This window comes from Chrysochloris asiatica, unplaced genomic scaffold (genome assembly GCF_000296735.1).
Source record: "Chrysochloris asiatica unplaced genomic scaffold, ChrAsi1.0 scaffold00012, whole genome shotgun sequence".
Classification (NCBI taxonomy): domain Eukaryota; kingdom Metazoa; phylum Chordata; class Mammalia; order Afrosoricida; family Chrysochloridae; genus Chrysochloris; species Chrysochloris asiatica.
In genome coordinates, this window is record NW_006408530.1 from 20,139,638 (window position 1) to 20,165,968 (window position 26,331).

A 26,331-nucleotide genomic window follows, 5' to 3' on the forward strand; every position below is an offset into this window, starting at 1 on the left:
TAAAGCACAGGTAAACATCCTTCTGGTATTCTCTGCTTTCAGCCAAGATCCATCGGACATCAGCAATGATAGCCCTCGTTCCACATCCTCTTCTGAATCTAGCTTGAAACTCTGGAAGTTCTCTGTCAATGTATGATTGTAGCTGTATCTGTATTAATCAGTAAAGTGTTTACAAAAAAAAAAATGCACTGTAAAGAATAAAATTATGGAATAACATAGACAAAGTTTAAAGATTTCTGTCATCATGGTCTACAATTGTTGTTAAGTTCTATCAGGTGGGTCCATGGTACTTTCAGTATTTCAATATTCTCCAACAGCATAATTCAAATACATTGATTTTTCTATCTTCCTTATTCATTGTCCAACTTTAAGATGCATTTGAGGACATTGAAAGCATCATGGCTTGGGTCAGGCATACCTTAGTAGCCCTCAAAGTAACATCTTGTTATTTAACATTTTAAAGAGTTATTTTGCAGAAGATTTGTCAAATGCAATATGTCCTTTGATTTCTTGACCCATATAAGTTTTCTGAGAAATGGCTGGTGAGTTTGAACCGCTGATCTTGTGGTCCGAACTGACCTTGTGGTCCAATTTTAATCCTACAGCACCACACCAGGACTCCCATAGGCAAAGTAAATAGATGAGAGACTATGAGAATGTCCAAAATGAACAAGATGTTATCATTTAGAATATACTAAGAGTTACCACAAATTCAAAATGACAACCAAAAGCAAGAAACTCAAAAGAAAAGGTGCAGATGAAGAATGACTCTAAGTATATGAAATGATTTTTAAATGCAATACTAACCAAAGAAACACAAACAAATGTAGCACTGAGAACATTCAAAAGTCATTAATTAGGCAAAACTGAAAAATTGGATAATAAGAGGAAATGGAAGTCCTTCTTCATTGCAGAGATAGCATGTGCTGCTGCTGTCATTCTAGAGAGAAGTCTGGCAACTGCTCTCACTGAATTTATTGATGTGTGCACCTTACTACCAAACAAGCCATTATTATTTCACTCTTGTTATAAGCGCTTACAAAGATTTGTAAGTAGACATTTCTGTCTGTGATGCAATTTTGTTGAAGATAGGAGGAGTTAGAAACAAGTTAACTTAAGTAAAGTTATTAATGTTTGCAACTGTTTCTCCTCATTTTCAGCTGTGCCACATCAAGAAATGAAGGTCCCAAAAGCCTAACATCATCCATGTCATTAAGGTCTACTCTACTCTGAGGAGGCAGCTCTTTCCAAATCATATTTTTTGTGCCTTCTAGCCTGAGGGACTCATCTTCTAGCACAATATCTGGCATGCTCTGCTGTTATGTATACAGTTTTCAGTGAGTAACCATTCAGAAGTGGTCCACCTCTCCTTTTTTGTCTGCCTTATTCTGGAAGTTCTACTGAAACCTGTCCACTATGAGTGACATTGCTTCTTTTTAAAATACCAGTGGCATAGCTTCCAGCCACACACAGCTATCACAGAATGGCAAAATAACTGACAAGTGGTAGAATCTGTCTATAGCCTATGACAAAACAAATAAAACATCTATGTAAAATATCTAGCAATGAGAACTCTGAAAAGAATTCAGGGAAAAAATGCCATGTACTATAGACAACCAAAGATCAACTACTTATGAATAAATCTAACCAGATATACAAAGATATATATAAAGAAAACTAGAAATCACTAAATCAGGAAAATCAAGAGACCTCCACAAATGGAAGGCTATACTATCCTCATAGAGAGGAAGACTTAATATTGTGAAAATATTAATAGTATCCAAAGCTATTTACAGATATAAGGTAATCTCGATTCAGATTCCAACATTGTTGTTTAAAGCAATGGCAAAAATAATCATCAACTTTATATGAAAAGGAAAGAGATTCTGGATAAGCAAAGAAGACAACTAAAGGAAACTAATGAAGGAAAATGGAGGAGACCTCACACTTCCTGACTTCAAGACCTACCACACAGTCATGGTAGTGAAAACAGGTTGATACTCGTACAAGGGCAAACACATAGATCAATGCAACAGAATTTAGAATCCAGAAGTGACTCCATCTATCTGTGGACAGTTCATTTTTAATAATGGGCAGAAACTATGTAAATAAGGAAGAGACAGTATCTTTAACAAATGGTCTTGGCAAAATTGGTTATCTATTTGCACAAAAGTGAAACAGAACCAATATCTCACATCATACTTAAAAGAAGCTCCAGAAAAATCAAACCTAAATACAAAACATATAATTATAAAGACCATCAAAGAATAAATAGGGACAACTTAGGGACCCTAATGTATGGCAAAAAGACACTATAAAGCATAACTGAAAACAAACAGCAGAAGACAAACTAGATAATTGGTTGTTATTGTTTTTAAGTGCTTTCAAGTCTGTAGTGATTCATAGTAACCTTAGAATTTTGGAGGAGCAGCTGGTAAATTTGAACCACTGATCTTGTGGTCCAGTGTATTATCCCATGGTACCACACCAGGACTACTGGTATCTCCTTATAATTGACACTGATGTTCATCAAAAGATTTCACCAAAAGAGTAAGAAGAGAAGTGACAGCCTGGAAACAATTTTTTGGCCACAAACATCTTAGACAAGGAACTAATGTCTAAAGTATATAGAAAATATCAGAATCTCACAACAAACAGAAAAATAACTCAGTCAAAAAGTGGGCAAACTATACAGAAAACTTCAACATCTCAGCAACACAGATATAAATAATGCAATAAAAATATACATAGAAAATTTCAACACATCAGCAACAAATAAAATAAGTAATCCAATTAAAATTTGGGTAAAAAACATTCAGGTGGCCAACAAACTCAAGAAGAAATGTTCTGAAGCATTAGCCATTATTGTCATTGAGTGCCATTGAGTTGGTTCTGACTCTTAGTGACTCTAGGGTTTCTGAGGCTGTAAATCTTTGTGCGAGCAGAAAGTCTCATCTTTTGCCTGCTAAGAGACTGATGAGCTTCAACCACCAGCTTTGGGGTTTACAGTCCAGTGCTTACCCCATATTAGCCATTGTTGTTGTTGTTAAGTGCTGTCGAGTTGGTTCCAACTCATAGTGACCCTGTATTAGGGTTTCCAAGGAGCAAATAAAGCTGAGTACCTTTGGGCAGTAGGCTTACTTGTGGAATGGGGTGTCTCCAGGCACTTAATTAGGGAACTAGGTTTGCTGATCCATGGAGGCATCTCTTAGTGCCTTTGACTGAGCCTTATAGCAGAATGGAGTGCCCTTTAACATTTTTCTGCAGTCCTACAAGTCCTGGTGTGGTGCTGTAGGATAAACACTGGACTGCTAATCAAAATGTTGGTGATTCAAACCCACCAGCCTCTCTTTGGAAATTCTAGGCAGGGTTGCTATGAGTTGAAACTGACTCCATGGCACTTAACAACAACAACAACAAAAGAGCTTTGTAACATTGCCCAGTTAGAGAGAGGGCTTCCTGTGGGCATGGTTGAGGCTGTCCTGACTGGAAGAACTGGGCTCTGAGAATCTCTAACCTTGAATTGTAACCTGTTAACTTCCTTAAGGGAGTCCTGGTGTGGTGCCGTAGGATAAACACTGGATTACTAACCACAATGTTGGTGAGTCAAAACCACCAGCTCAGAAATCCTATACAGTGTTGCTATGTGCCAGAACCAACTGAACTCTTAACAACAACAGCAACTTCTTTAATAAACCCCATAACTGTATGTATGGTATCTGAGTTCTGGTTGGTCATTGCAATGAATTATCAAACTCAGATGAGAAGTAGAGAGTGCTGTGGAAGGAATGTTTGGTGTCATTTTAAAATATTTTTTTCACTCTGAATGTTATTAACTGTTAGCATAGTTGGCTGCTAAGGATGCTTTGAAAGAAATGCCTGAAGATCTGCTTCCAAAAAATCAGCCATTGAAAATTCAATGGAGTACACTTGTACTCTGACACATAAGGGATCACCCGTGAATCATAATTAGTAACTAGTAAAATCAAATACAATTATATCATTACAATGGAACAAAATACGATAGGATGAGTGTAAAACTGATGTTCTCTCATGTAAACTATCACTCAATTCACAACAAAACTTAAAATAAAAATCAAATCCAAGAAATCATCTTGACACTGAGGCCCAGTTCAGCTTTTGGTGGGTAATGGTATAGTGCTGTAGGACAAGCACTGGACAGCAAGGTCAGTTTGAACTGCAAGGTCAGTAGTTCAAACTCACCAGCCACTCCTTGGAAACCACATGCAATGTCGCTATGAGTTGGAATCGACTCAACAACACTTAACAACAGCCTACACTTCTGAACTTGGCCTCTGTGTTAAGAGGAATTCTTAGATCGATTTTACCAGTTGCTGTTTATGACTCATGGCAATACCTATGTGTTGGAGTAGAACTGTGCTCCATAATAGTTTCAACAGCTAATTTTTTGTAAGTAGACCTATAAGCATTTCTTCCAAAGCATGGAGTCCTGATATGGTGCTGTAGGATAAGCACAGGATTGATAACCACAAAGTTGGCAGTTCAAACCCACCAGTAGCTCCTTGGAAACCATACACAGAGTTTCTATGAGTTGGAATCGCCTCAATGACACTTAACAACAGCCCAGGCTCTTAAAGCAGTCTTGGATATGATCTTGCCTCCTGTGAATCTCTCTTGGACATTTTAAGGGAGGGAGGCTGTGTGACCCCTGCAGGGAACAGTGTAGGACAGAATTCAGAAGCCTTACACACTCTCCTCTAAAAAAACTAAATATGGGCAGAAAATAGAATTTGTTATTTAAGATTAAAATAGCTACTTTGAGCAGTGAAATGTTAGATGCATTATTCCTCAGTTTTAGATGTTTTAAATAAATATATACATATCTCATTACAGCTAGCAAATAAAAGAATACTTTATTGTCTGGTGTTGGCCAGAGTGTCATTCTATTAATGAACTACATTATACAATTAACAGGTGTCCCATTGTAGAGTTAATTAGTACATTTATCCTATATGGTTTTTACTGTTAGTAATGAATTCATGAATAAATGCTTTGTCTCCCAATTTGAAATATTTCTATATACCTCTGTAGCTTGAATTTCACAGCTTAGCAAAAAGATAAGTACCAGATTCTAACAGAAATTGTATAGGATTTCTATATTTTTTGCCAATCACTCCCTCCCCCCAGAAGGAGGTATTTTTGTAAATGTGCTATGCTAATTTTTTGTTCTACATGTAAAAATCAATCAATAAAAAGGCATAGCAGTACTTATAAAAATACCCATGGGGGCAGGGAGCAGTTGGCAAATAAACATAGAAGGCACATATTAGTTGTGTAGAAATACAATATGGAATAGGCCTAAAATATAAAAACTACATTAGCAAAAATTAAAAGGGTAGATTATTATTCAATTAATTTATTTCTAAATACCCCATATGTACAACATGACCATCACCTCATTCTGTCCTCCTATCAATCTGCTTTTTGGTGTTTTTTTTTTCAGGTTTTGGTTGTTGTAGTCTAGGATGTTCTTATTCCCTTGTCTATTTTCCTTTGCCTATCTTGTGTTCACTGGGAACAGTGATAGTTCAATGGTAGAATTTTTATCTCACATTCATTACTTCCAGGCAATGTAACTCAAAGCACAGCCACCAGAGTGGAGGTTTGCTGTTGTTTTGACTTTTAATAGGCTTTGTTGGAGCTTCCAACTAATGTAGATTAGGAAGCTAGGTCTGGTAATGAAAACCCTATGGACCACAATGGATGATGGTTGGATTTCTTTGTACAGGGGGTCTCCATGAGTCATGAGCCAATTTGACAGCAGCTAGCCTCAACAACAACCTTGTGTTTATTTCTACTCAAAATGAAGTAACTTCCAACTCTTATCTGACAATTGCATTTTTTACAAATAAATCTCAAATCCACCCTTCAAAAATTATGTTTATAATGAAACGTAAGTATTTTTTTTATGTACTGACAGAGTCCATTAGGTCTCCCAAGCAGAATCAGGACCCTTAATCTCATTTACTTGTCAATTTTTTTTTTAGATTTCAAGGCTCAGGAGAAAAAAAACAAATCGCTTCATGCATAAATTCGGCTCAACGTAGAATGTAGAACTTTCTTTGAAAACTCTATAATTCTAATAAGAACAGTATTCATCATCGTAATAACAAGGGAGACTAGTCCTATACCCTAGGAACTTATAAGAGCAGTGACACAAGTTGAGAGTACAAGCAACTAGTATAGTTATATAAAACTGAATTAAGGAACTTTTATTACCTTAGTTTCTTTCCTCCATCTGCAATTTTAGCTTTTTGAAGATAACCTTCCTTTTCAACCATCTGCAAGAAGAATGCATGTGTTAAGACTGATAAATTCCTATGCATTAATAGTTTGAATGAACCTATCCATTCCAACATTCATTGCAGTGACAGAAGTTTTCAGTCACAGAACTTCACTAAAAATGCATATTTAGCTTATGGGAAGTGCCTGTAAGACCATAGTTATTACAAGCTAAATTTCCAAAAGTCAGATTATGAAGAAGATTGGGAATGATTTGTTATATATACATTTATTCAGTTTCTTTTTTATTAGTTATTTTATGTTTGTTGTTGTAGTTATTGTCAAATATATATATATAGCAAACCCAACACAAACTAAACAGTTTCTATGTGTACAATCCAGTGATATTTAATATTACACATTCTTCTAGCTGTGTAATAGTCGTCACCCTCATTTTCTGAGTTGTTCCTCCCCATTAACAAGGGGAGCAGTGAATGGTTTAAAATTATGAAAGGTGTGCACCAGGGTTGTATTCTTTCACCATACTTGTTCAATCTGTACACTGAACAAATCATCTGAGAAACCAGATTAATTGAAGAACAATGTGGCATCAGGACTGGAGGGAGACTCATTAACAACCTGTGATATGCAGATGATACAACCTTGCTTTCTGAAAATGAAAAGAACTTAAGATACTTACTGATGAAGGTCTAATACCACAGCCTTAGGTATGTTTCTTTTCAAAATAAAAAAAAACAAAAATCCTCACCACTAGACCAATAAATAGCACCATGATAAATGAAGAAAAGATTGAAGTTGTCAAAAACTTCATTTTGTTTGCATTCACTATTATCACTCATATAAAAACAGCAATCAAGAAATCAAACGATGTATTGTATTAGGCAAATCTGCTTCACAAGACCTTTTTAAAGTGTTCCTGAACAAAGGTGTAAGTTTGAGGACTAAGGTGCACCTAACCCAAGCCATGGCATTTTCAATAGCTTCATATGCATGTGAAAGTTGGACAGTGAATAAGGAAGACTGTAGAAGAATTGATGCATTTGAACTGTAGTGTGGAGAATAATATTAAAAGTATCATGAACTGCTAGAAGAACAAAAAAGTCTGTGTTGGAAGAAGTACAAGAATGCTCCTTAAAAGTCAGAACTCCAAGACTTTGTCTCTTTTATTTCGAATATTATCAGGAGGGACCAGTCCGTAAAGAAGAACATCATGGTAGGTAAAGTGGAGGGTCAGTGAAAAAGAGGAAGACCCCCAAGAAGATGGATTGGCACAGTGGAAGCATCAATGGGCTCAAGTTTACCAATGATTGTGAGGATTGTGAAGGACTGTGCAGTGTTTTGTTCTGTTGTGCATAGGATACTACGAGTTGGAACCAACTCAATGACACCAAACAACAACAATGACAAAGTTGCCTGGTAAGGTTGCTATCTAATCTTTTAGTCACCGCGGTCAATTTGATTCCATATGTACAGGTCCTAAAAGAGCACAATGTTCAAGTTAAGCTAAATGATGACTTGGCTTTAAAAACATTGCAGGAGCTATTTTTGGTTTAGAGTTTAACGATTATCTTCAGGGTAAAAGTTTCAGGGATTAAGCAGTCCTCCAACGCTCTAAAAAACCTAGATTCCATAAGAAATTGAATTTCTGTTCTGTAGTTTTCCCTTTGGATCCGGATACTTCTATAGAATCTTTGATCAAAATGATCAGTAATGTTCAGACATAATCCAGTTCTTGTTTCCTGGCAAAGGAGGCCCATGCTTTTGGAGTCCATTATGTAGACACGCATTTCTTCCTCCTGGTTCTGGCTCTCGTTCCTCTCATATTGCTCCAGGAAAATAGAAACCTACTATTGTACGTTGAATGACCTCTTAAATGCTTATAAGACCCCATGAACTATGAAGGAGGAATTAGAACAAAGCACTAAAGATATTTTTAGATCAATTCACTGGGATGTTTTATGACACCATACACTAAACCTTCAAACCCAAGAACTAAGTCACATGCTGTGTTTCGTTGTACATAAACTATGTCAGCAGCATTTAAGATTGAGGTTGTTTAAAATTTTTTTTGAATGATTAATTTTATTTCTATCTTATTTTTACCAATCATCCTTGAGAAGTTTTTCCTTTTTACCACTGAGCCCTATTTCCCTATGCATCATTGAAGACAGGGAGCAGAAAGAATGAAATGGAATAACATAACTAAGCCAGTTGAACCTTGAAGGTCATTTGCACAAGGAACAATTAACATTCAGCTATCAAGATACTTTGTAGTATCATCTCATTATCTTTTCCATGATGAGGATTTGATTCCTGTCCTATTTGTATTTAAACAGGCCTAGGATTTAGAATCCCAAACTCCTCTGTCAGTTTGTCCTACTATGTGGCTTGCATGTACTATTATGCTGAAAGCTATGCCACCAATATTTTAAATACAAGCAGGGTCACCCATGGTAGACAGGTTTCCATGGAGCTTCCAGACTATCAGGAAGAAGGAGATGTTTAAGCACTGGAAACCTTATGAATAACAGCAAAATTTTCAGATACATGGTGTGAAGACAATCCTCTCAGGTTGGAAGATACTCCAAATACGACAGGCAGTTTCCTCAAAGCAGAGTTGACCATATGATGCAAATAGAGCAAAGTTTTCAGGAACTTCACTGGCTAATGGGGCACAATTCAAAATGAGGAGAAACAGCTGTAAACATCCACTTATAATTGGAACATGAAATGTACAAAGCATGAATCTAGGAAAGCTGGACATTGTCAAAAATGAAATGGAACAGGTAAGCATCGATATTCTAAGCATTAATGAGCTCAAATGGACTGGTATTGGCCATTCTGACTCAGGCAATCACGTGGTTTACTATTCCAGGAACAACAAATTCAAGAGGAATGGTGTTACAGTCATTGTCAAAAAGAAAATTTATATTGAAATATAATGCTGTCTGTAATAGGATAATATCTAGGCCCGTTAATACCACTATTATTCAAATTTACTCCAATAATTAAAGCCACTGATGATAAATTGAAGAATTCTACCAACTTCTGTGGTCTGAAAAATGATCAAACATGCAATAAAGATGCATTGATTATTACTGGTGGTTGGAAAGCAAAGATTGGAAGCTGAGGAAGAATCAGTACTTGACAAATACAGTCTTGGTGATAGAAATGATTCTGGAAATCACATGACAGAATTTTGCCAGACCAACAACTTCTTTATTGCAAATACCTTTTTTAAACAATATACACATGGATTTAACCAGATAGAATACACATGAATCAAAGTGACTGTATCTGTGGGAAGAGATGGAGGAAAAGCTCAAAATCATTGGTCAAAACAAGGGCATGGGCACACTGTGGAACAGTCTGTGGAACATCAATTGTTCATATGCAAGTTCAGGTTGAAACTGGAGAAAATTAAACCAAGACCATGAGAACCAAAAAATGAATATATCCGACATTAATTTAGAGACCATTTCAAGAACATATTTGATGCATTAGACAATAGTGACCAAAGACCAGAATTGTGGGATGACATCAATAACATCATACAGGAAGAAAGCAAAAGGTCATGAAAAAGACAAGAAAGAAAGAAAATACCAAGATGAACGTCAGAAGAGACTATGAAACTTGCTCTTGAGCATAGAGAAAGAAGCTAAAGTGAATAGAAGATATGGGGAAGTAAAAGTGCTAAAAGAAAATTTCAAAATGCAGTTCAAAAAGAAAAATTTGAGAATTATAATGAAATGTGCAAAGATCTGGAATTAGAAAATCAAAAGGGAAGAACATGCTCAGTAGTTCTCAGTCTGAAAGAACCAAAGAAAAAAATCAAGTTTTTACTTGTGATATTGAAGGATTATTTGGGCAAAATGGAATCCTTGTGTGGCACTTAACAATAACAACAACAACATAGACAAAATCTTGAATGGTGCAGGAAACATCAAAAGAAGATGTAAGGAATACCCAGAGTCATTGTTTTTTTGTTAACTGCCATCGAGTTGGTACCAACCCATAGCGACCTTATGCACAGCAGAAGGAAATACTGTCTTATCCTGGGCCAACCTCACTACTGTAAGCCATGCTGCCACTTGGCCAATCCAACTCACTGGGGGTCTTCCTCTTTTTCTCTGACCCTCCACCTTACCAAACATGATATTCTTCTCCAGTGACTGGTCCTTCCTAACAAAGCTACAGGAATTTGACAGAATACAAATGTAAACCATTCAACAAACTGATGCAGCACTGGATGCACTCACTCATCTATACCAAGAAATTTGGAAAACAGCTAGCTGACCAACCAACTGGAGGAGATCCATATTTGTGCCCATTTCAAGGAGAGGTGATCCAACAGAATATAGAAATCATAAAACAATATCATTAATATCGTATGCAAGTAAAATTTTGCTGAAGATAATTCAAAACAGTTGCAACACAACATCCACAGACAACTGCCAGAAATTTAGGCTGGATTCAGAGAAGGACATGGAACTAGAGATATCATTGTGGACATCAAATGAACCTTGGCTTAAAGCAGAGAATAACGGAAGTGGTTTATTAACTATGCAAAGGCTTTTGATGTGTGAATCATGACAAACTATGGATATCATTGTGAAGTATAAGTGCTCCAGAACACTTAATTGTGTTCATAAGGAACCTGTACATAGACCAAGAGGCTGTTGTTAGAATGGAATAAGGAGATACTCAATGGTTTGAAATCAGGAAAGGTGTGCACCAGGGTTGTATCATTTCATCACAATTATTTAACCTGTATGCTAATAAAATAGTTCTAGAGGCTGGATGATATGAAGAAGAACATGGCATTAGGATTGGAAGAAGACTCATTAACAACCTATGATGTACAGATGACACAAACTTGCTTGCTGGAAGTGAAGAGGATTTAAAATATTTACTAATGCAGGTCAAGAAGATTCCAGCCTTCACTATATAAAGAAAACAAACTGACTCAGTGGCACCTAACAACAACAAAAACAGCAGCAGTTTTATTTAACAACAACAGTTGTCTTTAAATATGCCTGAAATTTTCTCAATGATCAAACAGCAAATTGGTTTTTTGCTTCAACATATAATAAATGCACAATATGAATTGTGATATATTGAGTTCTAAAAAGTCTATAATTATTGAGTTACTTTCTTAGTGCTCCATTTCTATCCGCCCCCCCACATCTGCCCAACAGCACCATCCAAAATCCTTAACCTGTGTCCCCCATTTTCACTCTGAGTTACCACCATTGCCCATCATCCCTACTATGTGCCATGAGCTTAGAGAAGCCACATGGCTAATACCAGTGAACCATTTTCCCCCATGCGACTTTACATGCTTTCTTTCTGACTGTTATACATTTAAGAGGCTAGTCATCTCTTCATTCCATGAGCTCTTAAATCTACTTCACATCTCAACTTGTGGATCTTTTATATGATGATTCCTATGCACCTACTTTGAAATCTGCGTGTCTTGAATCCTCCTTTACCTTTTGACATCACTGCTATCATAGCCCTTATCACATCGCATTATAATCATCTACTTAGTTGATTGCTTATGCACCTGTACTGTGAGTTCATAATGCTTTAATATTTAGATTCCCAGCACAATAAGAACTATTGTTACCCATAGTCACAATAAGAACTATTGTTGAACAAATGAGTAGATGAATGAATGGATGTTTAAATATTTATAGGATATTTGATCAAGCCAAAAAGATAGTAAAACCATCTCTAATGTTCCAGGTGAAAAGAAGAGATATTTAGGGATAAATGAGTTATGTCAACCTAATATAACAATTGTCTATTTATAAGGATTACTTTTATATATGCAAAGTCTTTTTTTGTCTTGTTAATTGTGTAGTCCTCATTACAAAGTACTAAGTTTTCAAACTACAGATGATAAATGCAGTTTTGATTGAATAAACGATGAAGATAATGATAAGAGTGACTTATGAAAATAATAACAAATTATGTTTTACATGTCTATGCTTACAGAAAAAAAATTGCTCTCCCTTCAGCATATTCCCCAATACTCTGAGTTTAAGAAAACATTTTTAGATAATTTTTAGGAACATGGTGTTCAGGGGTGCCTTCTTGCATTTTAATACATCTGATTTGTTTTCTTTTCTGTCCTTTAGTCTATATATACTGCCGCTGTCTCCTGGAGCGAGAGAATCTGATTTATCTGCCCCATAAACCTCTCATAATCAGTTAGTGTTTAACTTTGGGCATCACTGATTTCTACAAATATTTGGAAGAAAGATGTTTTCAGTAGCAATTAGCATCTCAGAGGAGGCCCCTTTCTTTCCAAAAGTACATTGAGAAATGATATAACCGTAGTGGAAATTTCTTGCTTTATTTAAGGTTTCTTGTAATGAAAAAGAAAAAAATACTGTACCAAAAATCTGAATTGACCTATCCAAAAAGTAAAATACCTCTCAACCCATCAAAAACATTAATCACTAAAAGGTTTCTGAGTGGACATCTGGTACCAACAATGATGTGTTATTGATGGAGTCCTGGTTTGGTGCTATATGATAAGCACTGTATTGCTAACTATATAACTGTGGTCCAAATCCATCAGCTGCTCCTAGAAACCCTATACAGGGTCACTATAAAGTAGGAATTGACTTGATAACACTTAGCATTTCTCTAAAAGGAGAGAAAAATGTGAAAGTAAAACTGCAAAGATTCTTATAGGGAGAAATAGCACAAGCTGACTTGAGATGTAGCCCACACTCAATATTCTCTCTCCTTGAGTCTATAAGCAGTATTCCTTGGGACACTGTTGGACCTTTCTCAGGATAGCTGAAATTTGGGTCAGTGAATAGATTTCTCATGTTCTAATATTATAAACACAATATACTGCCATCACACATACTGAGCCAGTTGTCACTGTTCTGAGTCAATTCAACAGAGTTACCAGTCATGACTACACAGATGTCCCAAGAAAAGCAAGGAAGAAGAATTGAGTAGTATTTTAATCTCTCTCTCTCATCTCACCATTTCAAGCTGTCTTTCCGATCCTTAGAAGAAACTCTACGCCTATTACCAAAAGTTGCCATACATTTATGTGTTTCTGCTGCTGTTAAGTGTCATTGAGTGGATTCCCTTCCGACCCTGTATAGGTTTTTCAAGGAGTAGCTGGTGAGTTTGAACCACTGACCTTGCAGTTCAAATGACTGACTTTGCAGTCTGATGCATTAGCCCACAGCATCACCCCAGGACTCCATATGTTTATTTACATATGTGCATATGTAAATGTTATCATTTATATATGTGCATATGCTTTTCTTGATGTTGCTGTTAGTTATTGAGTAGATTCTGATTTATGGTGATTCCATGAATGCAGAATAGAAGGACTTTAAGGCTATGACCTTACACAAGCAGATCAACAGGCCTGCCTTCTGACATGCCTCTGGTGGATTCCAAACACTAACCTTTTAGCTAGCAGTTATGCACTTAGCCCATTGCACCATTCAGGGACTCCATATACATTTCTACATATTGTTGTTGTCAGGTGTCATCAAGTCAGAACCGACTCATAGTGACCCATGCACAGCAGAATGAAACAATGTCTGATCCTGGGCTAACCTCACTACCACTGCCACACTTGACGCCATCAATGATGCAACCTGGCCAATCCATCTCATTGGGGGTCTTTCTCTTTTTCTCTGACCCTCCATCTTATCCAGCATGACATCCTTCTCCAGCGACTGTTCCCTCCTGACAATATGTCCAAAGTATGAGAGACGAAGCTTAGCCATCCTGGCCTCCAAGGAGCACTCTGGCTGCACTTCTTCCAAAACAGATCTATTGGTTCTTTTGGCAGCCCACTTTTAGTATTCTCCTCCAACACCACAATTCAAAGGCATCAATTCTTCTACGATCTTCCTTATTCACTGTTCAGCTTTCACATCCATATGAGGTTATTGAAAATACCATGGCTTGGATCAGGCACACCTTAGTCCTCAAGTTGACATCTTTGCTCGTCAACACTTTAAAAAGTTCCTGTGCAGCAGATTTGCTTAATGCAATACGTCATCTGATCTATTGACTACTGCTTCCGTGAGTGTTGATAGTTGATCCAAGAAGAAGGAAGTCATTGACAATTTCAATCTTTTCTCCGTTGATAAGAATGTTGTTTATTGGTCCAGTGGTGAGGATTTTTGTTTTCTACATGTACTTACATACATATATGAGACTTCTATATGAGGATTTGAGGACCAGAAGTTCACTTACTTCATTTCTCTTGTCCATTAATTCATTCTTTCAATAAAGTTTCAATGAGCTAATTTCCACAGGCTCCAAGATGCAAGTTATTTTGCTTTCATGGGACTGCAAAGACAGATTGATCTGAGTCATGTTCTTATCCCAGTGTTCACTCTTGAGAAACTAATATTATTTTATTTGGGTTGTTGTTGTTGTTAAGTGCCATTGAGTCAGTTCCAACTCATAAGGACCCTGTATTGGATTTGTGAGGAGTGGTTTGTAAGCTTGAACTTCTGACCTTGTGGTTCAAACTTATCTTGTAAACCAGCACATTATCCCTCAACACCATACCAGGACTCTTTATTTGGGTTATTGTTGTTGTTGTTAAGAGTCGAAGAGTCGGCTCCGACCCATAACAACTCTGTATAGGGTTTCTGAGGAGCAGCTGGTGAGCTTGAACCACTGACCTTGTGGTTCAAACCAACTTTGCAGTCCAAAGCATCAACCCATATTTGGGTTACTGGTTATCAAACTCCCCTCTCTCCTTCTGAGCTTTTGTTCTGCGTGGGGTGGTTATGTGCCATGGAGTTAGTTCTGACTCAGCATACATGTATAGGATTCCTGAGGCTGCAAATCATTACAGAAGCAGAAAGCCTCATCTTTCCCCCCAAAGAACTGCTGGTAGTTTTAAACTGCTGATCTTGAGATTAGCAGCCCAACTTGTAACCACTACTCTACCAGAGCTCCTGGATAGGAAGCTCTAATTGGGCTTCTTACACTGAAATCATTGCCTTGACTTACATCACATGCTAGCAAACAAAATTTCTATGAGTTAGAATAAATTATCGTGTTATTCCTGTCATACTTTGAAATACCTTAGCAAATTCTAGGCACTAGAAATCAGTTATTTGGGGAAGTTCATAATTAGTTGAAAGAAGCATTAAGGCAAACAGAAAATTACGATGTATTTTTAATATGAGTTTATACATATTGCTTAATTAATTATTTTAATTATTTTCCATGGCCTGAAGAGATAATAGTCAATAAATTACAGTTTAATAGGTTGGTCATTCAGGGCTCAGCTGGCTTTTTCTCTAGTAATTTATAAGATTTAGATTTAGTGTTAGATATAAATTTAAGATTCTACATGCCAAGATTCAGGGTAGATTGAAATTCTTTGAAGTAGCAAGATTCCCTAAACTATGCATACTTAAGAAAGTCAATCTTTCAATGTTAAGTCTGGGTTCTTGAGCTATCTGTCCAATATCCCCTAGAAACCCTATTTAACCTTAAGTGGGAGGAAAGATTAGCGATTTGTCCAGATTGGATGCCAGCCAATCTGTCAGCATTGGGGAAGTGCTTAATAGACACAACTGTGCTGAGAAACTGATGAGAAGAACAAATGGTAATGGGGTACCCAGACAGCACCTGTTTATCAACCTACGTTGGAGGCGACGGACAAGACAGGAGAACAGAAGACAATTTCTGATTAATGATAGCAATAGTCACAAAAAGATCATCCTGGGCTATAATCCCAAATACTGACAGTGAAATTTTTTATGTGAAGGTTCACGTTGTTCTCAGATATAGGAAGTATAATTCCAAACAACTGATTTGTCTACACCACTCCACCAAGCAACAAGTTTTTAAAATGAAAATGCTCTGAATTTGACAGACTTTGACTAGATTTTCATAGGAGTATTGGTTTTCAATACTAAACCACATGGTACTTATGCATTATAATGTTTGCTGCTAATGTATTTAAGTTATTGTTATTGTCTCCTTTATTCTGATTTTGCGCTCATTAACAAGTTCTGACTCCTTATTAAGATTCTTAGGTACTTTGATTTAGAATGTGGATAACTTAGATAGTATCAAAATTCCCCACAGTAAGTGCATTATAGTTTATACAGAAGATTCTTATAAATGAATTACTGAGAGATAGTCTCAATGGCTCATCATCTCAAATGACATTAAACATATTGATAAATTTTATTTTTTGGAAGGAGCTCAGGTACTGCTGTAAGATAAGCACTAGACTACTAACCACAAGGTTGACAGTTCAAATCTACCAGCTACTCTGTAGGAGAAACATGAGACTTTCTGTTTCTGTAAAGATTTTCAGTCTTCAAACCCTACACAAGGTTACTATGAGCCAGAATCAAGTCAGTGGCAGTGAGTTTAGCTATTTATTTTGACTTTCTGGACCAACAAAACTGAAACAGACTCTAATTCAAAATGGTGAAAGTCCTCCTGAATGGTGCCTTTGACACTTTTCTAGATGATAAACTGGCTTTCTACTATGAGAATTTTATATCACCTCCCTATAATGACAACCCTAGGCTACTATGATTTTCCAAACTCAGCATTTATTTATTTTTCAATTTAATATTAAGGCATATACAATACATTTTTTGAACTTTAATAGATCATAATAGTTCATCGTAATCTTGTTTGTTTTGGTGGTTGTTATTTAAAAGTGTTAAATGAAGACTCAATCTTATTTGGTTACATGGATTTTACCTCTTCCTGATGTGTCAACTTTCCTTTTTCAATATCTTCTCTACTGCTTCACTAGTCACTGAAATCGATATTTCTCTGTTTCCTTCCTCTTGGTTTTTCTTTCCTTAATAATCTTTCTAGGTTGCACCTTTTTCCAAATTTGGGACTCAATGATTACATATTTCTTCTTATTTCCAATTATTTCTATAGCACATCTGTCTTTGTTGCTATATTGGATCTTTTGACTACTAGTGGACATAATCCATTAAGAATGTCAACAAAAGTAGAAAGAAAATCACATTAAAATTCAATCAGTTTCTTATGTGCCATCGTGTCAATTCTGACTCATAGTGATCCTGTACAGGGTTTCCAAGGAGCAGCTGGTGGGTTTGAACTGCCAACATTTTGGTTTGCAGTCCAGGGTTTATCTTACAGTGCCACACCAGAAAATTCAATTATGTACAGATGATATAAAGCAATTTTTCAAAATTCATTTTGTTGTTGTTGTTAAGTGCTGTCGAGTTGGTTCTGACCCATAGTGACCCTGTATAGGGTTTCCAAGGAGCAGCTGGTGAGCTTGAACCACCAAACTTACAGTTCAAATGGCTGCAGTATGGTGCATTAATCTTTTTAGAAGGACCTTAAATACAGCTCAAGAATGAAAAAAAGATGCTTATTGAAACATGCAAAATACATACAAATACATAATTTACTATGCATGCATAGTCTTAAAAATTGGTTAGTGAAAGTTCTCAAGTAGAATACAAGGATTATATGAAAAAGAGAGTTGAATAAAAACAAAGAAAATTATTCTGTTTCTCATATAAGGTGAGCCCAGAAAAGAGCAAACATGAATTCTCAAAGAAGTTCTTCAAGTTACTCTTGAACCATGCACCAGAGTTAGGTATGGTTTGCTCATTGCATCCTATTAATACACTTTGATCAATCAGTCACTCACTCAATCAGTCCAATCAATCAGTTCCCATAACCAATTGCCATTGAATTGATTTAGACTCATAGCAACCTCATGTGTCAAAGTTAAACTGTTCTACAGTGTTTCCAAGGGTGTGGTGCTGTAGAGTAAGCACTGAATTATTAACCACAAGGTCAATGTTTCAAATCCACCAGCCTCTCCTCAGAAAACCCATACAGGGTCTCCATAAGGTAGAACTGATTGGAAGGCACTTAGCAACAACAGTCTTTGTAGAAGCAGACTGCCACATGTTTTCCCCACAATGCAGCTGGTGAGTTCAAACTGCCTGCTGACCTTTTGATTAATACCCAAGCACTTCACCACCAAACTGGCACAGCTCCTTCATATCCGCATACAAGCTGAGCAAAATTTTCAGGGATATTCTCCTGTTTTATCTCTTGGGATAAAAGAACATGTTAAACTTTGGGGATTGGCTAAATGTCTTGAGCCATGTTTCAAATATTGGGTTTGGCAAAGCACACATTTATAGTAAATCTGCCAAGTGCATTTCCCCATCATTTTAAACCCCTGTGTATTTCATGGGAAATTTTATCCACATGCCTTTGACATATTTGCCCCAACTCATCAAAATGTCATTTTGTACAACCAATTTGTTGTTCTTAGAACACCCAGAAGTCTTTTGTTCTGAGCCTTTGCTGTGTGTTGCCTTTGGTCACCACTGAGAAATCCAAGTTGTGTTTGAGAAATGGGCTGATGAGGGCACAGTTTAATATTTTGCTAACTTTCTGCATTCTCTGGAGGCATTTTCTGTTTCCCATTTTTCCTTCCTTTTCTTCCATTTCTCTTCCTCATCCCTCAATTCTGTCTTTTGGTGGCTTTGATCTAAATATAAATATGTTGCTGTTTCTTTACTGGACACCGAAGTTCAGTAAGAAAGGCTTTCCTGCTTACTGTCTGGACAATCTATCAGTGTAATTCAATTATTTTGTTATAACTTCCTTTGGGACTAGATAATAGTGAAGGAAAGATTGCTCAACTTTAAAAGCTTTTTTGTTGTTGTTGAATGTGTCTTTTGGTCCTTACTCTAGAGCTGAGTGAACTTCAAATGTAAAAATGGATGGGAGGATTTACTGTAACTTGTTTTGTGTTTAAATGCTTCCATACTCCTGATAAATCAGGCTTCCTGGTAATCTGAACACGGTGTCCCTTTCAGCCAAGTCTTTTGCCTCATTTCCCACACTTACTGTAGTCTAGCCACAATAACCTTTTTGTAGTTTTGTAAATGCAGCAACATGTTTCCACCTCCAGTCCTTCGCACTTTTTTTTTTCCTTGTGCTTGGAACATTCTTCATCCAGTTCTCTGTTTGGCTAACACCTATCCATTCTGCAAATTTCCACTTAAATGTCCTTTTCAAAAAGTGCTTTCATGATTACTTAAAATAAGTTAGCCTCTCACTGTTTTGTAGAAATCTGTTATTCTTTACAGTACATTTTGTAATTTGTAATTACAGAATTATGCATGCTTTTATTTGATTACTATCTCCCTTTATTGCAAAGCCTGAAAGCTCCTAAAGGGAAAAGACTTCATTATTAGGATAAGCATTGGGTTACGAACCACAAGGTCTACAGTTCAAATTCACCACTTGCTCCTCAGAAACCCTATACAGAGTCACTATGAATCTGAACCCAAATGTACTTAACAACAACTTTTAGCATATCAATGCACACCCAAAACCTAGCACAGGAATTTCCTCAGCAATCACTTGAACTAATAAGCATGCCTCTGCTTCCAAACAGGAAGAGCACATGAAACAATGAATACTTGAAGAACCTTTCTGTTGTTAAGTGGGGTTGAGTAGGTTCTGACTCACAGTAACCTTGTATAGGGTTTCTGAGGAGCAATTGGTGGGTTTGAACCACCGATCTTGCATATCAAACGGACCTTATGGTCCAGTGCTTGTTCTAACCCTTTCTATTAGAATTATTTAAACTTATAACGTTATTAAAATACTATCAGCTTGAAGGTAGACTTTTGAAGGACTGCAGTTTTGGGAAATTGTTGTAATTTAAGGAAAGCACAGCCTGGTCAATAGAATTATTTCCCCAAGGTGGCTGTTCTTTGTCTTAAAGTCAGAAAATACTGCATGCTCAAAATGTCTCACAACTATTAATTAATCCACGAGATGATATCTGGCTCTGAAAAGTAGAATCTTAGACTTGAGGTTTATCTGCAAAAGCCTGCTTTACCCCTAAGCCATGGCAACTTCCTAAGCTTGGTTCATGAAATCTCTTCACTCAGGAGGTAGCAAATGATTCTCTAAAATTTGCCACAGGCTTTTGACTCCTGCAGGGTTATCCAGAGATATGTCTTATACTCTTTTGATAAAAATAAAGAAGATAAAGATTGTCATGTTATAAGTAAGGTTATATGTTTCCTAAACATTTCTTTAGAGGGATAAGGAAAAGTGCCCTGAAAATAATTAGGTCTCCTGAACAGTTGTCTTATGGAATATACAAGATCAGGAAACAAAATGCCCATCAGTATATTTGATATATGATATCTTCACCACATTATAGCATTTGTAAAGTAACCATGTTGATTGTTGGAAAATAATTTATGTCTTTAAATATCACTGAGCAGGAGAAAGATAAGGCTGTCAGCTCCTGTAAAGATTTACAGTCTTGGAAACTCTAAGGGGCAGTTCTATTCTGTCTAGGGTTGCTGTGAGTTGGAATCAACTCAATGACAGTGGGTAAATTTCACTGAAAACATGTGAAATTGTATGTTCTGTGATATAAGTGGTGTTGGTGTTGGTGGTTGTGCCGTAGAGTCAATTCCGATGCATAGTGACTCTGTTCAGAGTTTCTCAGACTATAAATCTTTACGGGAACAGAAAGCCTCATTTTTCTTTCTTGGTGTGGCTGGTAGATTTGAACTGCTGATCTTGGGGTTAGCAGTCGAGCTTATAACCCACTATTCTACCAGGACATTTTGTGGCATAAAAACTTCAGTTGATATTGAACTAGGTCATTTGCTTCAAGAAATTTTAGGCTCCAATAGGGAATTAGTTTTTGTGAATATCTAAGAGAAAAACAGTTCTTCTGTTTATTCATGCTAATAATAGTCTACTTTATTAAAGGCAACATAAAGAGATAAATTATGGCCACCAGAAGACAAAATTATCTGTAAAGCATCTGCAATGAAAGAGTTCATTTTTCTAAAGTAAATTATGTTCCAATAAAAAAGGTGGGTGGATATAATAGAGCATGTTTTGCCAATATACCTAAAGTCAAGGACTCTCATGATTTCAGAAATATTCCAGGAGAGTCCTGAATATGAAAGATGAAGGACATGATATATGTGAATGTATTCCATAAAATATTGGGACAAAATAAGAAATCTTACGCTGGAAATAATGAATGACATATCAAAGACTCCCGGGGTGGTGCTGTAGGATCAGCACTAGACTGTGTGACTCACAAGGTCAGCGGTTCAAACCCACCAACCATTCCTCAGAACACTATGCATGGTTGCACTAGTCAAAACAGACTCAATAGCACTTAACAACAATAACAACATACCAATTTAAAGGGTTTTTTTTTTTTAATTATATTCTGAAGTGTTTTATTGCATATCATTTTATAAATGGTCACCCATCCTGATAGGCAAAGACAAGAGAATCTACTTCAAGAGTCTATGAATGACTTAAAATAACAGAGTATAAGGGGAGTAAGAACTATTGCATGTCTGAGTTATAGAGAGATTATATGGTGGAAGTTTAGGTTAAAAGAATCTAAGGTTAGATTTGGCAGATGTGAAGAAAAATGATAGGTTCTGGAAATAATTTAAATTTGTGGCCTAAACAATGTCAGAACATTAAAAATTGATCAGAAGTTATTTTGGACATTTGGTATTTATTTTGTCATTTCCCACTTTTATGAAGAAAGTAAAAAGCAAGATTTGTATGGGAAAAATAAGCATTTCTGTTTTCAGTTAGTATAAAAAAGAAATTCAGTTTAAATATAGACTGGTGGCTAAAAGTTGAATATTATCTGTGTTCACAAGACACAGCAAATAAAAAATATTCAAAGAGAAATATGAGTCAGAATTAAGAATTAAAATGATTGGTAACTCCAAAACTTTCTAGAGCTGGTGACTTTCTTTCTCTTTGTCTCTGTGTGTGTCAGAGAGAAGAGAGACAACAGAGGATGCACCTATACAGGGAGAAAAAGGCAAAGAGATACTGCAAGCTAAAGAGGCCAACACATTATTGGTTTTACTTTTTCTTTAGTTTTGTTTTTTAATGTCACCATTCCAAAGTTTTCTGACCTTAAATAGAGTACCCAGACACAGGGAGTCCTGGTGTGGTGCTGGGGGTTAATGTGCAGAACTGCAAGGGCAGTTTGAAATTCAAGGTCGGAAGTTCAGGCTCACCAGCCACTCCTCAGAAACTCTATAAAGACTCACTATGAGTCAGAACTGATTCAACAGTACTTACCAACAGCACACAGATATAAACTCAACAGCAACTAAACAATAACAAAAATATACTATTCATAATGTTAGGCCTTCAAAATGAATTTCATTTATAAAGAATTGAAGATGAAGAGTCAAGACATTGAACTATTGTTGTTGTTAAAGTGCCCACTAGTTGGTTCCAACTCATAACTACCCTGAGTAGGGTTTCCGAGTGGTTGGTGAGCTTGAACTACAGACCTTGTGGTTCAAACTGACCTTGCAGTCTGGCACATTAACCCGTAGTGCCACACCAAGACATTGTACTATACATAAGTAAATTAACAAACAATTTTAGCCATAGGAATGTAATTGATAAAAATGTTTCTGAATGTTCTATTTCATTTCTCTGAAATTAGCCTATGATTGGTATATTGAGATATATAGCCATAACATACATTATTGATAATTAGATATATAGTTATTGATTAAAATTGAATAAAATCATAACACAAAGTATACATATACATATATATGCACATTGTGGGTTAATGCGCTGAATTGCAAAGGTGATGGTTGAACTGTATGGTCGGTAGTTCAAGCTCACCAGCTGCTCCATGGAAACTCTATACAGGGTCACTATGCATTGGAACTGACTCAACAGCACTTAACAATAACAACAACAAATATATATATATATATGTCTGAGTGTATATATACATATTCAGTAGGAGTCCTGCTGTGGTACTGTAGAACAAGCACCAGACCACAAGTTTGGTTTGGACTGCAAGGTTGATGGTTCAAATCCATCAGTCACTTCTAGGAAATCCCATATAGGGTCGTTATGGGTCAGAACTGATTCAAGGCACTAAACAACAACAACAACAATATTTACAATATAGATATATGAGGGTATCTTCAAAATGTTCATGGAAAAATCCATTATATTTTAATTCCATTTTCCCAAGAATTTTTTGAAGTCCTCTATATACGTCTGCTATCAGTTTGTTGTACTGTACTACTATACCAGTTTGTTGTACTGTAGTGGATTGCCTAGTGTTGTGATATTTGTAGCTATGAAAATAATATTTCAAAAAGCAACAAGGTCACTTACAGTGGACAGATTTCACAGGAGCCTCCAGATTAAGACAGATTAGGAAGAAAGACCTGGAAAACTACTTCTAAAATAAATTCACCAGTAAAACCTTATAAACATCAGCAAATTATTGTAGCGTAGTGGTTACAAATCAGGCTGTGAACCGCAAGGTCAGCAGTTCGAAACTACCAGCGGTTCCGGGGGAGAAAAAGGAGGCGTTCTGCTCCCGTAAAGATTTACAGCCTCAGAAACCCTGTGCAGGGTCGCTATGAGTCGGAACCGACTCCATGGCACTTAACAACAACAACAACAGCAATCATGCTGGAAAATGAGCCCCTCAGACTGGAATGCAATTAAAATATGTCTAAAGAAGAGCCAACTCTTAAAGTAAAGTCAACCTTAAAGATTTATTGTTGTTGCTATTGTTGTTGGGTGCCCTCATGTCATTTGCAACTCATTGCAACTCTATGCACAACACAATGAAACAATGCCCAGTCCTGGGCCACCCTCACAATTGTTGCTACATTTGAGTTCACCTTTGCTATCACTGTAACAATCCATTTGGTTGGGGATTTTCCAATTTTACAATGACCCTGAACTTTGCTAAGCATGTGGGAGTGCTCCTTCCTGATAACATGTTCAAAGTGAGACAAAGGTCTCACCATCATTGCTTCTAAGGAGCATTCTGGCTGCAATTCTTCAAAGGAAAATTTGTTTATTCTTCTGGCAGTCTCTAGTAATTACAATATTCTTCATCATCCCCATAATTCAGACGTATCAACTCTTCAACAGCGTTCCTTGTTCACTGTCTATCACATGCATATGAAGCAATGTGAAAATATCATGGCTTGGATCAGATACACTTTGGTCTACAAACTGACATATTTACTCTTTAACACTTTAAAGAGATCTTTCCTAGCAGCTTTTGCCTAATGCAATACCTTTTTTTGATTTCTTGACTGCTGCTTCCATGAGTGTTGATTGTGGAGCCAAGCAAAATTTGACCAAAAAAACCCAAAATGACAACTTCAATCTTTTCTCTGTTTGTTATGATATTATTTATTGGTCTATTAGTAAGGATTTTTGTTTTCTTATACTGAGGAGCAACATATGCTGCAGGCTTCAGTCTTTGCTCTTCATCAGTGAGTATTTTAAGTCTTCTTCACATCTAGTAAACAAGGTTGCATCATCAGCATATATCAGATTGTTAAGAATCTTCCCCAATTTTAATGTTGTATTCTCTATGATCCAGTTTTTCAGATTATTTGCTCAGCATACAGATTGAATAAATAAGGTAAAAGGACAAATGCTGGTGCACACCTTTCCTGATTTAAAACCATTCAGTATACATTATTCTGTTTGAAATATTGCCACTTGATCTAAATACAAGTTCCTCATGAACACAATCAAGTGTTCTGGAATACCAATTCTTCACAATGTTCCATAGTTTTTATGATGCACGCAGCTGAATGCCTTTGCATAGTCAATACACCACAAGTAAACATCTTTCTGGTATTCTATGCTTTTAACCAAGATCCATCAGCATGGATATCCTTACTTCCACTCTCTCATCTCAATCTGACTTGAATTTCTGGCAGTTTCCTGTCCATGTACTACTACTGCAATGATTTAGAATTCTCTACAAAAAAATTTTAGTTGCATGTGATATTAACGATATTATTTGATTATTTATGCATATGCATTCTGCTGGAGTCCTGGTGTGGCACTGTGGGTTAATGCACCAGATTGCAAAGCTATTTAAACTGCAAGGTCGGCAGTTCAAGCTCACCAGCTGCTCCTTGGAATTCCTATACAGGGTTGCTATGGGTCGGAACTGACTCGACGGCACTTAACAACAACAAATGCATTCTGCTGGATCAACTTTCTTTGGAATGAGCATAAATATGGATCTCTTCCAATCATTTGGCCAGGTAGCTGTCTTCCAAATATCTTGGAATAGACCAGTGAGCACAAGTACTGCATTGGTTTACTGAAAGATTTCTATTTGTATTCCATGAATTCATGAAGCCTGGTTTTTCATGAATACTTTCATTGTAGCTTGAATTTCTTCCTTCAGTATCACTGGCTCTTGATCATATGCTACGTCTTGTAATGGCTGAACATCAAACATTTCCTTTTGGTACAATGACAGTTTATTTCTTCCATCTTCTTTCTTTAAAGCTTTTATTGTGAACTGAGTGACAGTTTACATGGTAGAACACCAGTTTTGCACTCATCCTATTGTATTTTTTTTCATTGCAATGATTATAACCACCCACCCCATACATCATCATTTAATAGTATTTGCTTCTATTCCTGCTGGGGTTTTGTTTTTGCTTTTTTTATGTATACAAAAACACTCAGGAATATATAATCATTTAAACAAAGGGCACATTCTGCAAGCCTGCCTGTTGGATGCCAGCACAGAGCCTTTCTCCATCCACAAGTCTAGAGTCCGCAGCTTCTATGTCTTTCCATGCCATCATATCTGCCTTAATCTCTGGTGTTGCCCCTTCTGGGGTTAGGGTCCCACACACAATCCACTCATACTCTTCTCCCTTAATGGTCCTAGGGTCCCCTGTTCCTGGAATGTACCATTAACTAATCCTGCCTATGTGTTACAAAACTTCTACTTTTAGAGTTGTGACAATTGCAATTAGTCATGATAACAATTACTTACTATTGAATTAAAAGAATCCTATCCCCATTTCCTTTCATCAGACCCATATAGACTGTTGTTGTTGTTAAGTGCCTTCGAGTCGGAGCCGACCCATAGCGACCCTGTACAGGGTTTCCGAGGGTGTAAATCCTTACGGGAGTAGAAAGCCTCATCTTTCTCCC

The 26,331-nt window shown here is 36.6% G+C and overlaps 1 protein-coding gene across 1 annotated transcript in view; it reads right to left on the reverse strand.

Moving 5' to 3' along the window:
• The window catches only part of ARHGAP15 (Rho GTPase activating protein 15), a 1,003,601-nt gene that overhangs the window by 869,586 nt on the left and 107,684 nt on the right, over nucleotides 1–26,331 (reverse strand). Inside the window, exon 3 of the mRNA XM_006834567.1 lies at nucleotides 6,262–6,323. Within this exon, the coding sequence (XP_006834630.1) occupies nucleotides 6,262–6,323 (62 nt within the window). The remainder of the gene's footprint in view (nucleotides 1–6,261; nucleotides 6,324–26,331) is intronic.